Here is a 24153-nt window from a genome sequence, read left to right as displayed (position 1 = left end):
GAGGCCGAACTCCAAAGAAGTGCTATAAAGATTAGAACCGCCTATGAGATTTATAGGAAGCTTGTGACCATGTTTTCACAAGCTCCGAGGATCATTCAATATGAAGCTCCGAGGGCCAAAAAGTTAGCCCTCATGTGCTCAAGTTGATGGAGCATGTTGAGACCTTGAAAATGCAAAAGGTAGAGATTCCCGAGGAACTCATCATTGATCGAATTCTTCATTCCTTGAACAAGGTTAAAGCATATGTCCAATTCAGGGTGAATTTTAATATGCAAAACTTGAAAGTATCCCTCGATGAATTGCTCAAAATGCTTGTGAAAGCCGAGAGGGACATGGGGCTAAATGCTAGCACCACCAAGGATGTGCTCAATATTAATCAAAAGAGCAAAGGGAATTTCAAGAAAGGTGGTCACAAGGGAAAGAAGCAAACTCCCTACAAGAACAAAGGAAAGGCTTGTGAAGCTAGCTCCTCAAAGCCCAAGAAGGGTGCCCCCTCCGGGGACAAATGCCACTATTGTAATGGTGTTGGGCATTGGAAGAGGAATTGTCCTAAGTACCTAGGCGACATCAAAGCTGGAAAAGTTATTCCAGTAGGTAAATAACTATCCCTATCTTTTTAATGTTTCGATCTCAACTTTGCTATTTTGATACAAGTTGTGATGATTACCCCCTTTTTATTTTAATTAGGGCATCCTAGCAAGGACAAGGGCAAAGAAAAGCAAGCCTAGAAGATCTTGATGGAAGCTAGATGTAGCCGCCCATGGTGCTAGATAGATGGAAGCTTGGCTTTATTTTGTCTTTATTTTTATGTTGTATTTTGAAATTTTTAGAACTATTTTGATTTCCTCGTTCGACTTGGAAATTTGGTTGTTTCCTTAAACAATGGTTGTATTTTGGATATTGGTGACTTGGTTTGCAACCCAAGTCACTTATTTTATCGCATCGTTTATTCTAAAATTTGTCATCATACACTACTTGCTTCGAGAAACATTAAGATTTATCGACTTAAATTGATTGAATAGACAATTATAATGATTGAGTCATTATATGTCCATAAGCTATGAATTAAATTCTCCTTATGCCTTTGTGACCAAAAGTCACAACTTACTTTTATGAGATCAATTATAAAGTTATGATTGAGTTGATGAACTCACACAAAGGGACGTTGCCAGCCTTATTTGATACACCTATCATATTTAAATCACCTAGTCTATATTATCTTTTAATATGTCTCGATTATATCACTATTAAGTTGATATGTACTACGTTTTCCTCCTTCTCCATCACTATTAAATTGTTTTGTGGCTCAAAAGCTATCTTTGAAGAAAAAGGGCATTTTTCATAAAGATAGAGTGGGAGTGAATTTAGCCACAAACTCTTCGCATAGAGGAGACCAAAAGAAGATGTTCTTGAAAAAACTACTTGAGGAGACCAAAAGAAGATGTTCTTGAGGAAACTATGTGAGGAGACCAAAAGAAGATGTTCTTGGATTGTAAGATTTTGATCGATGGAGGGATATAACTAGAGATTTTAATATTTGACATTTTACTTAAGAGCCTTATGAAACTAAAATGATATCTATGCAAGTAAATGAATTTATTTGGGATTGTTGAGACCAATCCAAGGTAAATAGATATTTATAATTAAAGGTTGCATAGAGTGGCATGTAAATGTCTACAAAAGCTAAGTTAAGTGTTAACTATGCTAAAGACTCAAAATCATTGCTATACTTCATTATGAAATAAGTATGTTATTAAGACCACTTTCCAAAATGGGTATTTTGAAAGGGATATGTGAATGACACATATGGTTTTAACTAACACTTTGAATAGCAATGATTATTTCAATTCATAAAATGTTTCGAATGAGTTGTCAAAAACGAAACATGTGGAATTCAGTGGGAGTCGGTGATAGTCATGTTTAGAAGTGAAGTTTAGTGGGAGAAATCATCCTTCATGAATTGCATAACATATTACTCATTGGGAATGACGAGCATATACTATCTTTTATAAAGAAGTATTTAGGTTTTCAATTCTGGATGATATCGGACATCATGTGGATCTATTAAAACATGGGATGTTGGATTGGCACTTGAATAGGTATCTTATGTTGATAATGATCCTTCATCTTAAGAGATTAACCAGTTAAGTAGGTTATTCATGTCGATGAATATAGAATTACCATGATAGAGTCATGGTTATTTATCGAACCTAAGAACTGTTGTTTACATAATTCGATAACCAATGTTTCCGCCATTGGTATAGTCATGTAATGCCATTATACACATGTCCTAGATGAATTAAATGCTTAGAGCATGATAAGTCGATAACAAGTCAACCCATATGAGAGTCATTGGTAAGCCTCAAGGAACCGTAATGAATTCTCAAGGAGAACTAATAGTCTGTTCTAGAATTTGGAAGGATACTTAGTTGTGTGTTAAGAGGTTACACAAACTCAAGTTTCCGAACTCATTTGGATTTGTGAAAATCCTAGGCACTTATTGACATAAGGAGTAAGAGACTAGAAAAGTGTATTTTATTGTCATCCATTGCAAGATTCTACGAAATGAACCTAAGTACGTTGTGATTGGGTGGTGAACTTTAAAACTATAAATAGTGTTGTCCACCGAAACCCACATCACAAGTTATGTGATAACAGTAAGAGCTTCTTTCAAGTTAAAGAACCTAAGTCTAGTATGAAGTCTAGACATGTACTTAGTAAATCTCATGCTATAAAGGATAACATGAAATTGAAGGAAATCGCAATTCATTAAGTTTGAACACTTGATCACATGGTATGATCACAAGCTAAACTTTTATTGCGTTACACAAGTGCATAAGTACGCTTATGATTATAAGACATATAATAATAATATGGTATTGACTACTTATGTGTGATAATCACATTTATTGTTTGAGTTATCGTTAACTCATTCTGTACTTTGTTACATCCAAGTGGGATTGTTGAGACAATATTGAACCCCATTAAAGCGAACTGGATTAACATAGTATTCGTCCCTAGTTACTTACATGAGGTGACATCTCGAAGTAACTAGAGTGTGATGAGATTGATGGCAAGTTCAAGTGCCATAGATTCATAAGAGATGACTAGTCGATCACATAGGCAGACTGTGAGGGACGCTCTGTCGGGCTAATGACCGCTAATAGAGTTCTGGCAAATTATATGGCCTGGTCGTGGCAAGAGCTACTATAGTATTCTAATGAGTCGATTCTTTTGACTAAAGACTGTTCGCTCAAGGTGGCACAGTTTCAGAGTAACTTTGATTTATGTTCCTACGACCTTCGTAAATGGGGTTAAAAGGGCTTATTTTGGGTTATGATGAGCTGTGGCTAGTCGAAGGGAATAGTGTGATAGGAATTGTCCACCCCTTGTCAGGGTTATAACAATATCTCAGGGCCACTCGAGGTGTAATGAACTGGAAATGCGTGGCCACGCTCGGAAGGTATCTACGGTAGATGATTCTGGTCAATCAAATATTCTCCAGATCGAGGAAACCACTCTCGATATGATCACTTGCAAGTACGGCCTGAAAGACACCTTGCATTGAGTGGGAGATAGTAATAGGACAAGAGAATTGGTGACGCACACTTGTCGAGGACAAGTGGGAGATTGTTGGAGTAAGTGTCCCCGACAATAATGCGATCACATTGTTGATCATATTGAGATCACATGTTTAAATCCCATATTAAGAATACATGAGGGAAAGTTATACTTCTTAGTCAACTGGTCCACACATATCGGTAATGATTGGCTGACTAGAGTTTGACATTACTGTCGTACGACGGTGGTGACTAGTTGATCCCCTAAGGTCATACCTATAGGGTAATGCTCTTAATTGATTATTTAATTAATCGTATGTCGATACTGGTTAATTAAATTCCTTAAAATTGACGAGTGATTTTGTGAGTAAAATTGCGTGTCTTATTGTTATTTGATTAAATAAGATTCGGTCTAAGTAATCCAATTGTTTTATTGCTTAGATTAAATTATTGTTTATGAAACAATTAAAATATAGAATGAATTGCCTATTATAAATATAAGAAGTTGTGATTTATAATTCTATGACCCATTTTAAGTAATTGTAATTGTGAATTACTAAGTTAATTTTGTATTTGATTTATTTCATTTATGTAATGATTTTTAATTAGTTAAAAATGCATTATTTAAATTACATGTTCTAGTAACATGACCAATTTTCACACTATACAATTTTACAATTGAAAAACTTAAAATGGACCCTTATTATATGGGGTGTCATGTGACATAAGAGAGGAAGGGGTTTGTGTGCCTTAACATGTTTATGTTAGTGGGTAACATAATGATTGACCCTAAAAATAGGTTTGCATGCCTACCACTCATTGAGAAGAGAAACAACAAAAGTTGTTGGGCACTCTAACCCTTCCAAAAACCGGTGCCCTCCCCCATGAGGCACTCAAGTAGTGTGCTATTCCATTTATTCATTCATTCAACAACACAAAAATAATATGTGATATTTTGAGAGTGTGTTAAAAATAACTCTATACTTTGAGAAAGAAAAAGGGAGCAAAAATCTCACAAAACTCTTCCTCTTGACCGAAATATTCAAGAGCAATAATACAATTATTTTCTGTTAATTTTAAGGTAGTTTACAAATACTAGTCTAATATTAATTTAAACTATTAAGGGTATCATCTTGGTACAAGCTTTAGGGAGAGATTCTATACTTGAATCTTGTCCATCCATAAGGAAAGCTCAAGAACTAAGTAAGGTAGGTGACCTTACTAGTGCCCAAATATCCGAAATATCAAATGTAAGGAACCGATTTTCTCCTTACTCTTGTATTTGTTTTGCATGCATAAGATCTTGAATTAATTTTATGACTAAATTAATTATTCACATATTCATATGTAAAGTAATGAGATTAATGAATCCTAACAGGGGATACGGGTTCTACGATGATGGAGGGTGTGGAAGGAGGCTTGAGTAGAGGTCACTCTACCCAACAGACTCGAGATGGGGAGAGTAAGAATGGGACTGGGAGGGGATGGACACGGGTGTGGAGAGATGAGGTGGTGGGGAGCCCGATTATGGGGGATGCACTGACGGAGCCTATGGGGGGTAAACGTGACAGGGAGAATGATTCTGATGTGATGGTCCAAAAGCGATTGAAACCAACGACAGACGGGGGCGTCTTGATACCTGAGGCGGAGGTTGATGGTGGTCAACCCCGCCGGGCCCAATGAATATCTTAAGTATCAACTGTCGGGGCTTGGGCAACCCCGACACAACTAGTGCGCTCCGTGCTTTGGTGCGGAAGGAGGCCATGACCATACTTTTCTTATGCCAAACTAAATTGTGTGGTCGTGAAATGAGAAGGGTGAGGGAGAGATTGGATGGTTATTTTGGGATGGAGGTCGACAGTGTGGGGAGATCTGGGGGGTTAGTTTTTCTATGGAGGAAGGATGTTGACTGTGTGTTTAGATCCGCATCCGTCCACCATATGGATTTTTCTGTCAGAGGAGGGGAGAGTGAGTGGCGTGTGACGGGGTTTTATGGGTGGCCAACTGTGACGGACCGTCACCTCTCTTGGGAACTTCTGAGGCTGCTCACTCAACAATGTACTATGCCGTGGGTTTGTATTGGCGACTTCATGAGATTTTACTTTCGACTGAGATGAAGGGGGGTAGTAGGCCCCAATGGCAAATGAACCAATTTCGTGATGCTGTCAATGATTGTGGTCTCCGAGCTGTAGCATGGGAGGGATATAATTTTTATTTCGATAATGTCCAATACGGTGAGGCAAATCATCAGAGCATGTTGGATCGAGCCATTTGCACGGAACCATGGCTGGAGCTTTTTCCTTTCGCTAGACTCTATTATTTAGCAAGAGAGTGGTCGGACCACGCACCTATTAAGCTCATTCATAATAGGAGGGAACAGGGGGAAGGTGGGAGGAGACGGTTCAGGTTTGAGCAGGTGTGGGTCGGGGAGGAGGAGTGTGGGGAGGCCATTGCACGGGGTACAGCTCGCGGGGGAGGAGATTTGGTAAGGGTAATTGAGGAGTGAAGCAAGGAATTGCGGGCGTGGAAGGGAACAAATATCAATAATATTAATAGGGACATTAATCGAAAGCGTAAACAATTGGAGAGATTGAATGAAGGGGATCGCTCGGAAGCTAACGTGGCTAGGATGCGGAAATTAGTTGCTGAATTAGCTGAACTGCGCCGTCAAGAGGAGAGGTATTGGCGTCAGAGATCGAGGGCTTTGTGGCTTAGAGATGGAGATCGTAATACAAAAATTTTTCACACTCGAGCTAGTGAACGGAGAACAAAGAATTATATAGCACAGCTAATTGACGATAATGGGATTTCTAATACGGGAAATGAGGCTATAGCTAGAGTGGCAAACTCCTATTTTCAGCAGCTATTTTCGACGTCCAACCCCACAAATTTCGAGGAGGTTTTGGAGGGTCTCGGGCACCGTGTTACTCCTGATATGAATGCGGAGCTGAGCATGGACTTTAGTGAGGAGGAAGTGATTGATGCTCTACACCAAATGCACCCGCTTAAGGCTCCGGGACCGGACGGAATGAATGGGTTATTCTATCAGACATACTGGGGTACGGTGGGACCGGATGTTGTGGGGACAGTGCTTGCTATTTTATGAGGTGAAAGGTCGCCAAGGGAGCTCAATAAAACAAATATTGTTCTTATTCCAAAAAAGAAAGCCCCGGACAAAATTCGTGATTTTCGTCCGATCAGCTTATGTAATGTGGCATATAAATTAGTCTCAAAGGTCCTTGCAAATAGGTTGAAGCTGTTTCTAGCCAATATCGTCTCAGAGAACCAGGGAGCTTTTACTCCAGGGAGAGTGATTTCGGATAATGTCTTAATTGCATTTGAATTATTTCACAAGATGAAGAACTCAAGAAATGCTGAAGGGTATATGGGTATTAAACTGGATATGGCGAAAGCTTATGACCGAGTTGAGTGGGGTTTTTTGGAGCGGGTTCTGGTGACTATGGGCTTTGACCGAAGGTGGATTGACCGAGTTATGGAATGTGTGTCTACTGTTTCTTTCTCTGTGCTGATTAATGGTACTCCGTCTGCTGAGTTTCGACCGTCTAGAGGATTAAGGCAAGGGGACCCTCTTTCACCGTACTTGTTTATTCTATGCGCAGAAGCTCTTTCAAACTTAATGAATGGGGCAGTGGAGAGAAATGCCCTTCATGGAATTTGGGTGTCAAGCTCAGCACCGTGCATCTCACACCTTTTATTCGCCGATGATAGTATTTTCTTTACGAAAGCGACGGTTGAGGAGGCTGATGTTGTAACTAATATCTTACGGCGGTATGAGGAGGCCTCGGGCCAAATGGTCAATCTCGATAAGACCACGGTGTCATTTAGCAAGGGTGTGCCGAGACAGAGGAGGAGTAATCTGGCGAGGAGGTTGTGCATTACGGAGGTGGAGGAACAGGTACAGTATTTAGGGATGCCAACGGTGATTGGGCGGTCTAAGAAGGTTCTCACAGATATCATTCGCGATAAACTTAGTAAACGTTTAGCTGGTTGGCGCGAGAAAATCTTGTCTAGGGCTGGTAAGGAGGTTCTTTTAAAGGCAGTGGCCAATTCACTCCCTACCTATGTTATGAGTATTTTCAAAATCCCGGTTAATTTCTGTGACGAACTATGATCGTTAATATTGCATTTCTGGTGGGGACACGAGGAAGGACGAAGAGGTATAACTTGGGTGGCTTGGAGGAAGCTTTGTCAGCCGAAGGGAATGGGGGGAATGGGCTTTCGAAATTTCCACTTATTTAACTTAGCACTCCTGGGCAAGCAAGCATGGAGATTAGTCACGGAAACGAAGAGTTTGTGGGCTAGAGTTATGAGGGCTCGTTACTACCCAAATGACACTTTTATGACTACAGGCGTGGGTAATAACCCGAGCTATACGTGGCGAGGAATTCTTGAGGCCAGAAACGTGCTCGAGCAAGGGCTTAGGAAGCGTATTGGTGACGGGCTCTCTACGAGGATTTGGCTTGACGCATGGATTCCGGGTACTCAGACGGGTCGGGTTCTATCACCTCGAGTACAGGGGCACGAGGACATGTTGGTGAGTGAGCTAATGGAAAAGAATGGTGGAGGATGGAAAGATGGACTAATTTCTACGTTGTTTTTGCCATTTGAGCGGGATCGAATCTGCAACATTCGGGTGAATACGTCTCGGCCTAGTGATGAGTGGTACTGGAACGTGGAGAAGAATGGGATTTATACCGTCAGGTCGGCGTACCGTACGCTGGCAGTGTTAGAAATCATATTTTAAATATCACATATTTTAGTTTAAAGTTTTAGTCATAAAAACTTAAGGATCTTATGCATGCAAACTAAATATCAAAAGATGAGAAAATCGTTTTCTCACCATTAAATTTTCGGCCATTTTGGGCACCAACAAGATCTCCTACTTGTTAGTTCTTGAGCTATAATGAATATTAGGATGATCCTCCAAAAATCCCAAAGTAGAGATTCTCCTCTTGATTGCACCCAAGATTATCCCTTATCCCCACTAAATAATATTTGCTAGATATTTGTTTAGTAGTTTACCTTAAAATTGATTACTAATACTCATATATTACACTAATAATATTAGTAATTTGATATGAACAATTTGATTGAATCTTCTCATATTTTAGATGAAGATTAAAGAGAGAAGAGAGAATAATGCATAAACTTTTGCATGTGATGTGTAAGAATAAAATAAGAGAACTAAAACTCTCTAAATGAAGGAGGGAACACGGTTTGAAGCCTCACCAAATGCCAAGGATGGCATCTTACTTTCTCCTTTTTGTCTTCACAAGAAATAGATGTGTAAGAGATGTAAGAGTAGGTGTGTAAGCTACATGGTGTAGGCATGAATATAATATTCTATCACATAAAATAATTCACCCATAATCGACCATAACTCCCTCTATTTCGGTCCATGTATGTAAAATGGACTACCATTTTATTTTGTCAATTTGTCATTTGTCACACAATATGTCACATGTAGTATGTTACATGTTATTAATTAATTAAATGCATATTTATCACATAAATATCATTTTTATAAATTAATTAAATTACTTCCAACAAATTGACTAGTGATACTTGATCACATAAATAAAATGGGTCATATAATTATAATTCACAACATCTTGTAATTATAATTAACCATTCATTCTTATCTCTATTGTTTCTCAAACAATAAACAATTTTAGTAATAAAGCCAATTTATTACTAAAATAAATCTTATTTAATCTCATTAAAATAAGAAATCAATATTCTCTCTCTCTCACAAATGAATTGTTCAATTTCAAGGAATTGATCAACTTGTATCGTCATACAATTAATCAACTTTACAGATAAGGGCATCATCCTTTAGGTGTGACCTTAAGGGATCAACTGACCACCACCGTCCCACGACAGTAACGTCAAACTCTAGCAAGCCAATCGTTACCGATTAATGTTGATCAGTTGACTATAAAATGAATCATCCCTTATGTATTCTTAAAAATGAGATTTAAACATGTGATCATCATGATCGACAATTGTGATCGCATTATTGTCGGAGACACTCCAACAATCTCCCACTTGTCCTCGACAAGTGTGCGTCACCAATTCTCTTGTCCTATTACTATCTCCCACTCAATGCAAGGTGTCTTTCAGGTCGTACTTGCAAGTGATCACATCGAGAGTGGTTTCCTCGATCTGGAGAATAACTGATTGACCGGAATTATCTACCATAGATACCTTCCGAGCGTGGCCACGCGTTTCCAGTTCATTACTCCTCGAGTGGCCCTGAGATATTGCTTTAACCCTGATAAGGGGGTGGACAATTCCTATCGCACTATTCCCTTCGACTAGCCACAGCCATCATAACCCAAAATATGCCCATTTGACACCATTTACGAAGGTAGTAGTAACATAAATCAAAGTTAATCTGAAACCATGCCACCTTAGGCGAACAGTCTTTAGTCAAAAGAATCGACTCATTAGAATACTATAGTAGCTCTCGCCACGACCAGGCTTTATAAATTTGCTAGAACTCTATAAGCGGCCACTGCCCGAAAAAGTGTTCCTAACAGTCTGCCTATGTGATCGACTAGTCATCTCACATGACTCTATGGCACTTGAACTTGCCATCAATCGCATCACACTCTAGTCACTTCGAGACGTCACCTCATACAAGTGACTATGGGCAAATACCATGTTAATCCGGGTTCACTTTAACGGGGTTCAATATTGTCTCTACAACCCGTTTGGATGTAATAAAGTAATAAAAGAGTTTTTTAAAGTAAAAACTCGAACGACAAATTCGATTATCAAATATGAATAGTCAATGCCTGATTACTATTTCATATTCTATAATCTAATTTGATCTTGTATGTAGTTGTTCATTTCAATTCAATTGAAATGACATGACTCATCATGTTTAGCCTATGATTGGGCCTTGCTAAGTAGGTTTTAGCAACTCCTTGCTCAACCTTGCTACATACTCGTTTTCCTTTCGTAATGCATACCTTGTATTACAAAACTTTCTGAGTACGTGTCTAGATCCAATCTAGATATAAGCTCTCTAGCCTTAGAATAGATCTCACTGTTTTCACAGTGTGCGGGATCCATCCTCTTGCACAGCTCATGATTGCAAGTGTACTCAATTTCCGTTGTAAATATTTCTCATTGTTCTTTGTTGCCTAGAACGATTCTAGAAAATCTATTTCTTAAAAAACATAGCCACAATGGTATCTTAACCATCCTAATGTGTTTTGATTATGGTTTTGTCGGAAACCATGCGCAATCTCAATTGTCAATTGTCATTTGTGTAACACCCTTACACAAAATTGCATCAAAAATACTTTGCTTTACATCCTTAATGCTTCTGCAAGCACTTAAGGGTAATCTTTATGGCTTACTTGGTAACTATTACTTAAATTCGATTTGAAACAATTCATCATACTCAAAGTATATGAAGCGTTATACATCATTACTCATTTAATTGATCCGGCAGCGGAAGCAAATGGAATCAATCAAATATGTTCAATTCGATTGAACTAGTCATGAATCTTATCAACATAAGACTCCTTATTTGACATTAATATCATGTGGATTTATCTCCATAAATCTGGATATTAAAGATGTATTATATTTCTCCAAAGTCTTAAATCATTCGCAATGATCAATATGTCATCCACATATAAGACTACTAAAATTTTCGTAACTCCCACTAAACTTCATGTATAAACACAACTTCTCGACTTATCGAGAAAAGTTTTATAACATGATCAAAACATTGATTCCAACTCATTGATGTCCTACTTAAGACCCTCTCTTAAGTTTCACATTATCTTAGGATTGCAAGAATCTACAAAACTCAAGACATGTATTGAATACATTCCTTCTAATTGAAGAAGTGGGTTTTAGATTAACTCGCTATATGTATATCATCATAATGAAACACAATCCCTAAGAATATCCAAATATACTTAAGCATTTCAACTAGTGCAAAACCCTTTGCTACCAATTAAGCTTTGATATCTAACAATTCACTTGGAATTTATTTCGGATTTTCATGGCTCTAAGCCTTGTATTGAGTTGTGACTTAAACACTCTCATGTAAGTCATATATTCTTTACTTTCCAGAAGTAATCAACTTTAATCAAAACTTTTCTTTGTAAGTTGCAAGCTCTTTACTTTCTAAAAGTAACACTAATTCCTCATCTTCAACAATCCTAGGTTTTGAAGAAACAACGTCTTACACAAAACGTCTCATGTAGCCAAGAAAGACCAGTTTCTTGCGACATAACATTCTTTGTGGCTCTTTGAATAATTTCTCCCACTCTGTCTTCTAGAAATAAACTTGTATTCTAGAAAGACAGCTTCATGAGCCACAAACCCGTTGTACTCGTGATTATAGTAAGGAAAAATGAGCATTTGTTTCTTTTGAAAACTTACATACATGGTACCCTACCATTTCATATCTCATCTGATTCGTTTAAGATTTAGTGGAAAAATAATTTAGACAAAATGATAAAATCCCCAAAAAGATCAAGTAACTCAAAGTAACTTGATTGAAGTCCAAACCATATCGAATAGCGTTTGATTTCTTATCCAACCACACATTATCCCATAATGTGTGTTAAGAGAGATTAACTTGTGATACTATATCACATTTCATTTGGCTTATATCAAAGTCTTCACTTTGATAATCCCATCACGACTAAATCGTGATTCTTTGAACTCTTTGAACTTCTTCAAAGATTTCTCTATTTACCTTATTAAGTGAACACATTAGCGTCAACTTAAATCGTTGGTAAAAGAAATGATCAACCTATTTTGGATCAATGATTTACAACCTCGATCTCCTTTTCAACCAAAAGGCACGAGACATCTTGCTTTGAATACAAGATACGCATATACCATAAGATCTAATGGTTTCAAGAGTACTCGATAACTCTTTGCGTTCATCATTCCAGAATCTAAGGTTCAATCTTGGGTTACCAATTTGAGTCTTGCATCATCTACATGATATATCATTCTAGTTTGGTTTAGAATATAATCACCTTGATAATGGGCTAGCCATACATCAAATCATGGTGTATAGGGTCACAAAAGTGAAACCTATTTTGTATCTTAACAAGTTATATTCTTATTTAGAGGTTATGCACTTAATAGTCACAATTAAGTACAACTCTAAACGCAAAAACTAGATTGAGTACACAATGACTCTATCTCTCAACATCATTGTTGCTAGTCGTCATATTTTAATCATCCTATGTATCAAATACAATGATGAAAAACACCACCGGTTTCTAATATTGACGAAGAAGTACTAGCAAAATTTATGTCAATCAAATAAACATTTAAAGAAGAAGGTCCCATTAGATGTCCCACAACTAACTTGTTGATTCTTCAATAATTTGGGGTAGTTTCCTTAGCATCCAACAATTAAGACAATGGAAACTTTATCGATCGGGATTGATAGGTTTAGTATCGTTATTCTTAATAACTTTACTTTTAACATTACCTTGTATCAATTCCATTCTAGTTTTACTTCTTAGAACCTCGTCCTTTTCTTAACGGTTTAAGTGAATGCTCCCACTCATTTCAATGAGTCTTTGCTAAGAGAAGCAAAATTGAAATTCATGAAGACTACTCTTCAATTCATTCGTTTAGTCTTAAAACTTTCATTGAAGTGGTTGCGGTATTTTGGTCAATTTTGATTTCCTACAAATCTAGTTACCAAAATGATTTAACATTTCAAAGTACTTAACTCAATTAAGCATATGAGAAACACTTCATTGTAAGTAGATATGTTAGTCAAGAATCAAAAACCCTTTTGATCACGAATGACTTTTATCTATACTCTTCACAAGAGATCCGTCCAATGGATAACACGAGGTTTCTAGAAGAAAATTCATATTTGTCTTTAGTTACGATGTTTCAATGGAGATTTGAACTAAAATCGAAATGATATCATATAAATTGAGGTAAAGAAATAGAACAATATGATAACGAAATAGTGGAAAACTTAACATTTATCGTTTTATTAATACTTGTAAATAACAAGTAAATCATTTATATAGTGACCTCTACCCAACTATGATAAATGATTCCGAGATCCAAATTCATATTAACTTGGGCACGGGGTAGCCGATTCATCCCTCATCAATATAACTCGGTGGATTAACTCTTTAATCGATTCTACTTTTAGAACTCTCAGTCGATAAAATTACTCTAATATTTATCTATAGCCCGGAACACATGCGACTACGGTCACGAATACTTCCGTTGAGCTCAATCCAAATTTCAAATAAATGTGTCCATGATCCAAATTCACATTAACTTGAGCACGGGGTAGCCGATTCATCCCTTATCAACATGAATTCGGTGGATAGACATTTATCACCCACTTCCCCTATGTAACAAGGTTTGTACCCCGGTGTGGCCGAGCGCACTCCCTCACGAAATAGGTTTTCATGGTTTCTACTTTTTGGTAAGGCTAAGTCTCAATTGTTTATTTAAGCGAGAGGTCATGTCAATTTATTATCTATCACGTTTTAAGTGAACTAAAGCGGTGAACTACGATAATTGTAATTGACACGGTCGATAAACTCGATTAAATGATAATGCATGTTTTAGTTATGGCGATTTAGCGATGCATGCAACATATAAATGAAATGCAAAGCATAAATAAAATCCTAGTATGGCCTTCCTAAAATAGTAAATCTAATAAACTATTACAAATTCGGAAACCAACTCCTTTGGTCCCTTGAGCTTCGGTCTTGGCACGCATTTCAAGGCAACACTTTCTTTGAAGGATCGCCTTCTTGAATGGCACCGTCTTCAAGGAACTCCGGAATAATAAAATTACAAAATGAATTACATAATTTCCTATTATACATTTGTAATTAAAATAAAAATAAATCTATTAAATTACAAAACGGTGATACAAGATCACAATAATTACAACTGAATCGATATTCCCATACATTTTGGGTAATACCAATTAAAACTAAGGCCATACTAAGTAAAATTACATAATTCAAAAATTATATAAAATTAAAATATGACAATCATAAATAAAATGCAGCATTATAATATGTATGAACGTGCTCGATTTTATGCTAAATCGCCTTTAAAGAGCCAATATCGTATATTAATCGGTTTTTACGGATTTGCGTGATTTAACCCTTTTAAAAATCACAATAATTACATAAATTCATATTTATGTACAAGTTAATTACCCTAACCATCTTAGGACTCAAAATTAGTCTCCACTAACATTTGACAATAATTAAACTTGATATCTTAATATTGTTCATAAATGGACTCAAAAACATAAAAATATGCTATAAACTTCAATTAAATAATAAAAATTTCAAATAATTTCAAAATTTGAAATTTAAACTCATGAACATTCTGGAAAAATACCATGGCACTCATAATATTCAAAACTTAGGTTAAAAATTTCGAAAATTTATCGAGAAAAATAATGTTGCGGTTTATCGGTTTTAACAATTATGACCATAAAAAATATGAGAAAAATTATATTCATCAACTTTTCACTTTTAGATCTGAAATATGTGATAAAATGCAACATGTGACATTTTTCCTTTAGTCATGAAGTATGTTTTAGCATTATTACTAATTATAGTCACTATTTATGTGATTTTTCATCAAAAATTCATAAATCATGCATAAAGACTTCATTAAAGCCAAATATTTTACACACATCTTGTAAAATTGCATGTGACAACATACTAAATTTCCATGACCAGATTCGAAATATAACTCATATTAACCTATTTACCCATTTAAATACAATTTTAATTTGAAAAATCTATATTTCGAGCAAAACAACTCATTTTATCATGAAAATTTACAGGCCATCAGTAGATAATATATGTGAAAACATATTCAAAAACCACTAAAACATTCGAAGTTTAGCTAATTTTCGTCCAAAAATGACATTTTTATCATAAAAATCACATTTTAATGCCAATATTATATAAAATGAACAATAAAATCCATAAATAAACCAAAATGTCCTAAAAATCACTTAGGACCAGAAACTTTTAACATGCAAAGTTATTTCGTTATTTATCTTCATAAATCCTAAATTTCAAGTTTTATATGTTAATTAAATTAACTCGGAAAACCTAACCCGATTTTGCATGCAACAACCGTGATGCTCTGATACCACTTGTTAGAAATCATATTTTAAATATCTCATATTTTAGTTTAAAGTTTTAGTCATAAAAACTTAAGGATCTTATGCATGCAAACTAAATATCAAAAGATGAGAAAATCGTTTTCTCACCATCAAATTTTCGGCCATTTTGGGCACCAACAAGATCTCCTACTTGTTAGTTCTTGAGCTATAATGAATATTAGGATGATCCTCCAAAAATCCCAAAGTAGAGATTCTCCTCTTGATTGCACCCAAGATTATCCCTTATCCCCACTAAATAATATTTGCTAGATATTTGTTTAGTAGTTTACCTTAAAATTGATTACTAATACTCATATATTACACTAATAATATTAGTAATTTGATATGAACAATTTGATTGAATCTTCTCATATTTTAGATGAAGATTAAAGAGAGAAGAGAGAATAATGCATAAACTTTTGCATGTGATGTGTAAGAATAAAATAAGAGAACTAAAACTCTCTAAATGAAGGAGGGAACACGGTTTGAAGCCTCACCAAATGCCAAGGATGGCATCTTACTTTCTCCTTTTTGTCTTCACAAGAAATAGATGTGTAAGAGATGTAAGAGTAGGTGTGTAAGCTACATGGTGTAGGCATGAATATAATATTCTATCACATAAAATAATTCACCCATAATCCACCATAACTCCCTCTATTTCGGTCCATGTATGTAAAATGGACTACCATTTTATTTTGTCAATTTGTCATTTGTCACACAATATGTCACATGTAGTATGTTACATGTTATTAATTAATTAAATGCATATTTATCACATAAATATCATTTTTATAAATTAATTAAATTACTTCCAACAAATTGACTAGTGATACTTGATCACATAAATAAAATGGGTCATATAATTATAATTCACAACATCTTGTAATTATAATTAACCATTCATTCTTATCTCTATTGTTTCTCAAACAATAAACAATTTTAGTAATAAAGTCAATTTATTACTAAAATAAATCTTATTTAATCTCATTAAAATAAGAAATCAATATTCTCTCTCTCACAAATGAATTGTTCAATTTCAAGGAATTGATCAACTTGTATCGTCATACAATTAATCAACTTTACAGATAAGGGCATCATCCTTTAGGTGTGACCTTAAGGGATCAATCGACCACCACCGTCCCACTACGCACGTCAAACTCTAGCAAGCCAATCGTTACCGATTAATGTTGATAAGTTGACTATAAAATGAATCATCCCTTACGTATTCTTAAAAAATGAGATTTAAACATGTGATCATCATGATCGACAATTGTGATCGCATTATTGTCGGGGACACTCCAACAGGCAGGGGATAGGGAGGCTCTCGAGATGGGTTGTGCGTCGGACTGGGGAAAGAGTAAGTGGCTTTGGAATAGGCTCTGGAAGGTTCCGGTATGGCCCCGAGTAAAGCTCTTCTTCTGGCAACTGTGCAGCGAAGCCTTGGCGACCAGAGCGAATATAGCTAATCGAGTTCGAGGTGAGTGTTCCTTTTGTCCTTTATGTGATTCTTTTGTTGAGTCGAGTCTTCATCTTTTTTGTAGCTGTGTGGTTGCTAAACGGGTTTGGGAGGGTATGGGCTTGGAAGGGGATGACGAGGACGGAAGGGGGGGCATTCGGGACTGGGTGGAAGCGAGGTGGCGTGAGCTTGGAGGACGGGAGATTGTTAAATTTATGGTAGGATGTTGGGCGTTGTGGGAGCATCGAAACAAGGTGATTTTTGAGTCGTGTAGGGTGGATCCTTTTAGTGTCATTCGAAGAGCTTGTGATATTTTAGACGAGATAGAAGGGGGCAGCTTTTTGCGGGACAATAAGAGGCTTGGGGAGGGGCAGGCGCCTGGTTGTAGCGAGGGAAGGGGGTGGACTGGTCCGCCATCGGGTTTCGTTAAGGTAAATGTGGATGCAGGGGTAAAAGATGAGGTGGGTAGTAGCATGGGGGTGGTCTGTCGAGACGAGTGGGGAAAGGTCCTATGGGGCGTGTCGAGAGTGACGGAACAGGTATGGGAGCCTCATATTGCGGAAGCTGAAGCACTCCTTGAAGGAGTTAAAGAAGCTATACGGAACGGGCACACAAGAGTTGTCTTTGAAAGTGATTGTCTACAGGTTATTGAAGCTCTGAAGAAGAAAACTAAAGGAAGAAGTATTTTTTCGTTAATTTTAGAGGATATTTCAAGTTTATGTAATGTTTTTATTTCTGTTATTTGGTCTTTCACTAGTCGGGTCAACAGTGTTGCGCATAGTCTAGCTCATATTGAGCCGCGAGTTGTTGGGCGGTCTCTGTGGTCGGTTGTTCTACCTCCGATTGCGAACAATGCTGTTCTTTATGATTTATCGTTAATGCAGTAATGCCTTCGGGCTTTTACCCTCAAAAAAAAAAAAGAGTACCTTGTGGTGTGATAACTCCTTGGCTACCGTTTATTCCAAGGTGACCCTTGAAACCATGCAACCATCTTCCATATTCTACCACATTTTGTCATCAAAAAGGGAATGGGCACAAAAATTGTTCAAAATTTGAGTTTAAGAATTGAAATGAAAATGAAAAAAGTTTGCAATTGCATCAAAAGAAAAGAGGAGTAACAAAAATGAAAACTCCTATGCTTCAAATACAAGCACCCTCACTACAAATGGGGTAGCTTTGAAAATGTTCAAAAAGAAATGCAAAAAGTTGAAATTGTCAAGTGTTGAAAATGCCAAACATCAAAGAAATAGCAAAAAGAAATGTTCTCAAAATGTCAAATGCCACAAATTGGGGGAAAAAAAAACAACAACAAAAAGCAAACTCCCATATGAAACTCAAGTTCTATAGATCCCTTTTCCATCGTATCCACTTTTGTGCATGGTAGAGAGGGGACGACCCTTCTTCTTGTCTAGGCAAGAAGGGGAATTCCGCGATCCTCCAGTGTTTCTAACACTATAGGGAGTCTACTCTTGATGAAAGCATTTAACGATTGAGGACAAAGGTACCCTAGCTTGACACAACTTGGAGGTGATCTGATTTATTGGTATTCTTCTAGGCTTAGTAGTTTGAAGAAACCATATCTATAATGGAATGTGTACCCTTGGATTGCTTCCCCTTTAGATAATTTCCATCACTTAGATGAGGAAAGTGGCTATTCATTTTTGTAGATGCATCCATTACTTGTTTTGTGTGCTTTAATGCTTGGATGTGTCGCCATTTTGGCAAGCCTCACCTTGCCTTGCAAGAAGGCATCCTACCTCATGGTTGTCTTGTTGTGAGTTGAAGGGGCGGAGTGAGACCCGATAATTGTCTCATATCGGCTATATTAGTAGGTTAGTTTGAATAAGGGTCCTAGTTTTTGTCACCTCTTTACTCGGGACGAGCAAAGGTTCGGTTTGGGGATGTTTGATGTGACTCATATTTGAGCACATTTAGTCCCCAAATTAGCCTCGTTCCTATGCTTTATAGTGCATAATTGGGTCATTTACTATCTCTAGTTTCCCATTTTGCATATTCTTTGAGGTTTTGTTTCCTTGGTAGGAGAGGAGTGCAAACCTTGCATTTACATGGCGAAATGGAGCTTAATTGATCGCATCCAATGACCAAGCATCAAAGGGAAGACGATACTAGAAGGCCTATGTAGATAATACCGTAGATTGGGCAATAATGAAAGGATCCTTGCATCCTCAACAAGATCCCCGCGGATTGTTGAGGAATGAAGAGAAGAGAAGTTGTCTGACCCAGGATCCGAGCGGATTGCCAACAATCCGGGCGTCTCCCTGCACCACAATCCGAGCGTCCCGAGCTTAAGACGCTCGTCTTGAAGCCATAGAATCCGAGCGTCTCCCCTAATGATCCGCTCGGATCTCCTGACAGAACCCACCGTGCCAGCTTCCAAGCCGCTCGGGACGAGCATATCCATACGAGACTAGCAAAACAGAGATGCTCATCTCCTTGGAGAGGAGCATTTCTTCAACTTTTCTTAAGGGTCTTAATAGTCATTTAAGCCCTTAGTAACCCTAATTTATGTACCTAATCTTTAGTATAAATATCCCATAATACTACTTAGATAGGCATGCTCTCTTAATCAAGTTCTAATCAATTAGTAATCATTCGTTAATCTTGTAATCAACTCTTAATTTAGTCTTAATACAAATCTCAATACTTAATCTTTCCTTAATTTCTCTATTGTTCATCATTTATTTTGGGTAATTAGAAGATCATTTGGGTTTATTGGGAGATTGACAACCTTCCATCAATCATCAAGTACTTCTATTATTCTTTGCATTATTATTTTGGAATCTCCATAGGTATAATTCTCTTAATCCTTGCTTTAATTATTGTTAATCATTTTCATTCATTCAATATGTTTTGCCTTGTTAATGTGATTGACAACTTTGTTAGCATGTTAAACTTGATCATGAGTGAGTAGTTTCCTTAGCTAGGATTAATGGGTAATTAGGGGAAACCAACATGGGGAATGATTCATGCTTAATCTAATATGTTCACATAATTTATTTGCTTGCTTGTTGTGATTTCAACTTTTGCACATGTTATGTTTGATGAAATGCGAGCCTATGAATCCTTGCATTTTTTACCCATCACTTATCTTTTCAATGTGGCTTTTAAGATATAAACCAACTCGAGCCTCATTAGACGATGCATAATGTTGAATAGTGAGGATTCAGTTGACTTGTAGGTGTTGTACAATCTAATCGATTCGGTTTTGGGACCCAAACCTTCTTAGGGATTGTAAGATATACACTAACTCGATCCCATCACAACAATAATTGCTTGTTTATAATTTGAGAACATGTTTATATGATCAACTCCCATGTATTTGAAGGAAATGTAGATCTATATACATAAACATACTCATATATGTTATAAATTAATTTGTCATAAAATTAAATAAAGGTCTTATGCATGCAAACAAAGTAGCAAAATAAAGAAGAAATCACCCTTACATTGTAATTTCGGTTCTTGTGGGCACAAGTGAGTTCTCCTACTCACTTGTTCTTGAGCTTTCCAAATGGAAGAACAAGGATTCAAGTATAGAATCCCTCCCAAAAGCATATACCCAAGGAATACTCATAATAACTAATATTATTTAGATCTAGTAATAATATTAGTTTTACTATAAAATTGACACAATATAAATTGTAATTTTACTCTTGAATATTTCGGTCAAGAGAGGAGTAATTTTTGTGAGTTTATTTCTCTAGAAAAATCATATATTGTAGAGATTATCCATTTTCTTACACTAGAAAATTGTATTTTTGTATCACAAAAAGAATGAATAATTAGAGAGGAAAAATTGCTCTCTTTCTTTTGATAGGGCCGAAAAAGAGAAGAGAGAGGGGGCCTTGGGTAGGTAGCCCAATACCTTTTATTTTTGCTCTTCTCAAAAGCATAGGTGTGCATGGCTACTCCTTTAGGTATAATTATTGTGTTTTCCACTCAAGATAAAAACACAATGTATATCATATACTCCCTCCATTATTTCGGCATATACAACATAAAATGGATGCTCCATTTTATTTTGTCATTTGTCAATTGTAACATATGTGACATGTTACTTGACATATGAAATTGTAATGTATTTTTAACATATTAAAAATCAACATACTCATAAAATATGTCATTTACAAAATCGACTAGTAATTCGTAATTACTTGTACCAAAAGTTTCCAAATTATAAACTACAACATTCTGTATTTATAATAATTTATTCATTTCGTTTCAATTGTTTCTGTAAACAATAATTTCATCTAAGTAATAAAACAATTCGATTACTTAGACCGTGTCTTATTTAATCATATTTACAATAAGATACGTAAATTATACTCACAAAATTATCCGTCAATTTTAAGCAATTTAATTAACTCGTATCGGTATACGATTAATTAAATAATCAATTAAGAGTATTTCCCTATAGGTATGACCTAAGGGGATCAACTGATCACCACCGTCGCACGACAGTAATGTCAAACTCTAGTCAGCCAATCATTACCGATATGTGTGGACCAGTTGACTTGTAAAATATTACATCCCACATGTATTCTTAAAATGAGATTTAATAATGATATTTAAATCATGTGATCGCACTATTGTTGAGGACACATTTCCCAACAATCTCCCACTTGTCCTCGACAAGTGTGCGTCACCAATTCTCTTATCCTATTACTATCTCCCACTCAATGCAAGGTGTCTTTCAGGTCGTACTTGCAAGTGATCATATCGAGAGTGGTTTCCTCGATCTGGAGAATAACTGTTTGACCGGATTTATCTATCATAGATACCTTCCGAGCGTGGCCACGCATTTCCAGTTCATTACTCCTCGAGTGGCCCTGAGATATTGTTTTAACCCTGACAAGGGGATGGACAATTCCTATCGCACTCATTCCCTTCGACTAGCCACATCCATCATAACCCAAAATATGCCCATTTAACCCCATTTACGAAGGTCGTAGTAACACAAATCAAAGTTAATCTGAAACTGTGCCATCTTAGGCGAATAGTCTTTAGTCAAAAGAATCGACTCGTTTGAATACTATAGTAGCTCTCGCCACGACCAGGCTATATAAATTGCCAGAACTCTATAAGCGGTCATAGGCCCGACAAAATGTTCCTAACAGTCTGCATATGTGATCGACTAGTCATCTCACATGACTCTATGGCACTTGAACTTGCCATCAATCGCATCACACTCTAGTCACTTCGAGACGTCACCTCATACAAGTAACTATGGGCAAATACAATGTTAATCCGTGTTCACTTTAACGGGGTTCAATTGTCTCCACAACCCGTTTGGATGTAACAAAGTATAATAAAAGAGTTTTAAAATAAAACTCGAACGACAAATGCGATTATCACACATGAATAGTCAATGCCTGATTACTATTTCATGTTCTATAATCTAATTTGATCTTGTACGTAGTTGTTCATTTCAATTCAATTGAAATGACATGACTCATCATGTTTAGCCTTTGAGAAGGCTTTGGTTAGTAGGTTTTATCAATTTCTTGTACCTTACTCAACCTTACTACATACTCGTTTTCCTTTGTAATGTATACATTTGCATTACAAAACTTTATGAGTACGTGTCGAAATCCAATCAAGACATAGGCCCTCTAGCCTAAGAATAGCTCCCACTGTTTTCACAAAGGTGCGGGACTCATCCTTCTTGCACATCTCATGATTGCAAGTGTACTCAATTTCCGTTATAAATATCTCTCATTGTTCTTTATTGCCTAGAACGATTCTAGAAAATCTACTTCTTAATTAACATAGCCACAATGGTATCTTAACCATCTTAATGTGTTTTGATTATGGTTTTGTCGGAAACCATGCGCAATCTCAATTGTCAATTGTCACTTGTGTAACACCCTTACACAAAATTGCATCATAAACACTTTGCTTTACTTCTTTAATGCTTCTGCAAGCACTTAAGGGTAATCTTTACAGCTTACTTGGTAAAGATTACTTAAATTCGATTTTTAAAAACAATTCATCATACTCAAAGCATATGAAGTGTTATACATCATTTCTTTTTAATTGATTCGGCAGCGGAAGCAAATGAAATCAATCAAATATGTTCAATTTAATTGAACTAGTCATGAATCTTATCAACATAAGACTCCTTATCGGCGCTAATATCATGTGGATTTATCTTCATAAATCCGGATATTCAAGATGTATTATAATACTCCAAAAGTCTTAAATCATTCTCAATGATCAATATGTCATCCACATATCGGACTAATTAAAAATTCCGTAACTCCCACTAAACTCCATGTATAAACACAACTTCTCGACTTATCGAGAAATGTTTTATCACATGATCAAAATGTTGATTCTAACTCATTGATGTCCTACTTAAGATCCTCTCTTAAGTTTCACATTATCTTAGGATTGCAAGAATCTATAAAACTTATGACATGTATTGAATACATTGCTTCTATTGAGGAAGTGGGTTTTAGATTTCACTTGCTGTGTATTTCATAACCTTATAATGAAACACAATCCCTAAGAAGATCCAAATAGACTTAAGTATTTCAATTAGTGCAAAACCCTTTGCAACTAATCTTGCTATGAAATATCTCTTTATTAGTGCAAAACCCTTTGTCACTAATCAAGCCTTTTATTTCGGATTTTCATGGCTCTAAGCCTTGTATTGAGTTGTGACTTAAACACTCTTATGTAAGTCCTTTGTCGATTACTTTCCAAGTAATCAACTTGAATCAAACAATTTCTTTTGTAAGTTATAAGCTCTTTACTTTCTTAAAAGTAGCATGAATTCATCATTTTTAACAAGTGACGAATTTAACCTCCTAGGTTTTGAAGAAACAACGTCTTACACAAAACGTCTCATGTAGCCAAGAAAGACCAGTTTCTTGCGACATAACATTTTTTGTGGCATTCTTTGTGGCTCTTGAATAATTTCT

The 24153-nt window shown here is 36.3% G+C and overlaps 1 protein-coding gene across 1 annotated transcript; it reads left to right on the top strand.

Moving 5' to 3' along the window:
* Positions 1–7782: 7782 nt before the first annotated feature.
* LOC141651657 (uncharacterized) lies at positions 7783–18093 on the top strand. Its single transcript, XM_074459358.1, has 2 exons — positions 7783–8282; positions 17292–18093. The coding sequence occupies exons 1-2, from the start codon at positions 7783–7785 to the stop codon at positions 18091–18093; spliced, it is 1302 nt and encodes a 433-aa protein (XP_074315459.1).
* The last annotated feature ends 6060 nt before the right edge of the window (positions 18094–24153 follow it).

Source organism: Silene latifolia, chromosome 4, assembly GCF_048544455.1.
Source record: "Silene latifolia isolate original U9 population chromosome 4, ASM4854445v1, whole genome shotgun sequence".
Classification (NCBI taxonomy): domain Eukaryota; kingdom Viridiplantae; phylum Streptophyta; class Magnoliopsida; order Caryophyllales; family Caryophyllaceae; genus Silene; species Silene latifolia.
Note: the sequence above shows the minus strand (reverse complement) of the source record. Positions and strands in the feature narration are given on the sequence as shown.

Bases quoted from the DNA above. Each gene is read 5' to 3' on its own strand.
- LOC141651657 (XM_074459358.1), top strand. From the start codon at position 7,783: ATGGGGGGAATGGGCTTTCGAAATTTCCACTTATTTAACTTAGCACTC. The intron at 8,283-17,291 runs GTCGGCGTACCG...TCTTTTTTGTAG, and splicing joins AATGGGATTTATACCGTCAG to CTGTGTGGTTGCTAAACGGG.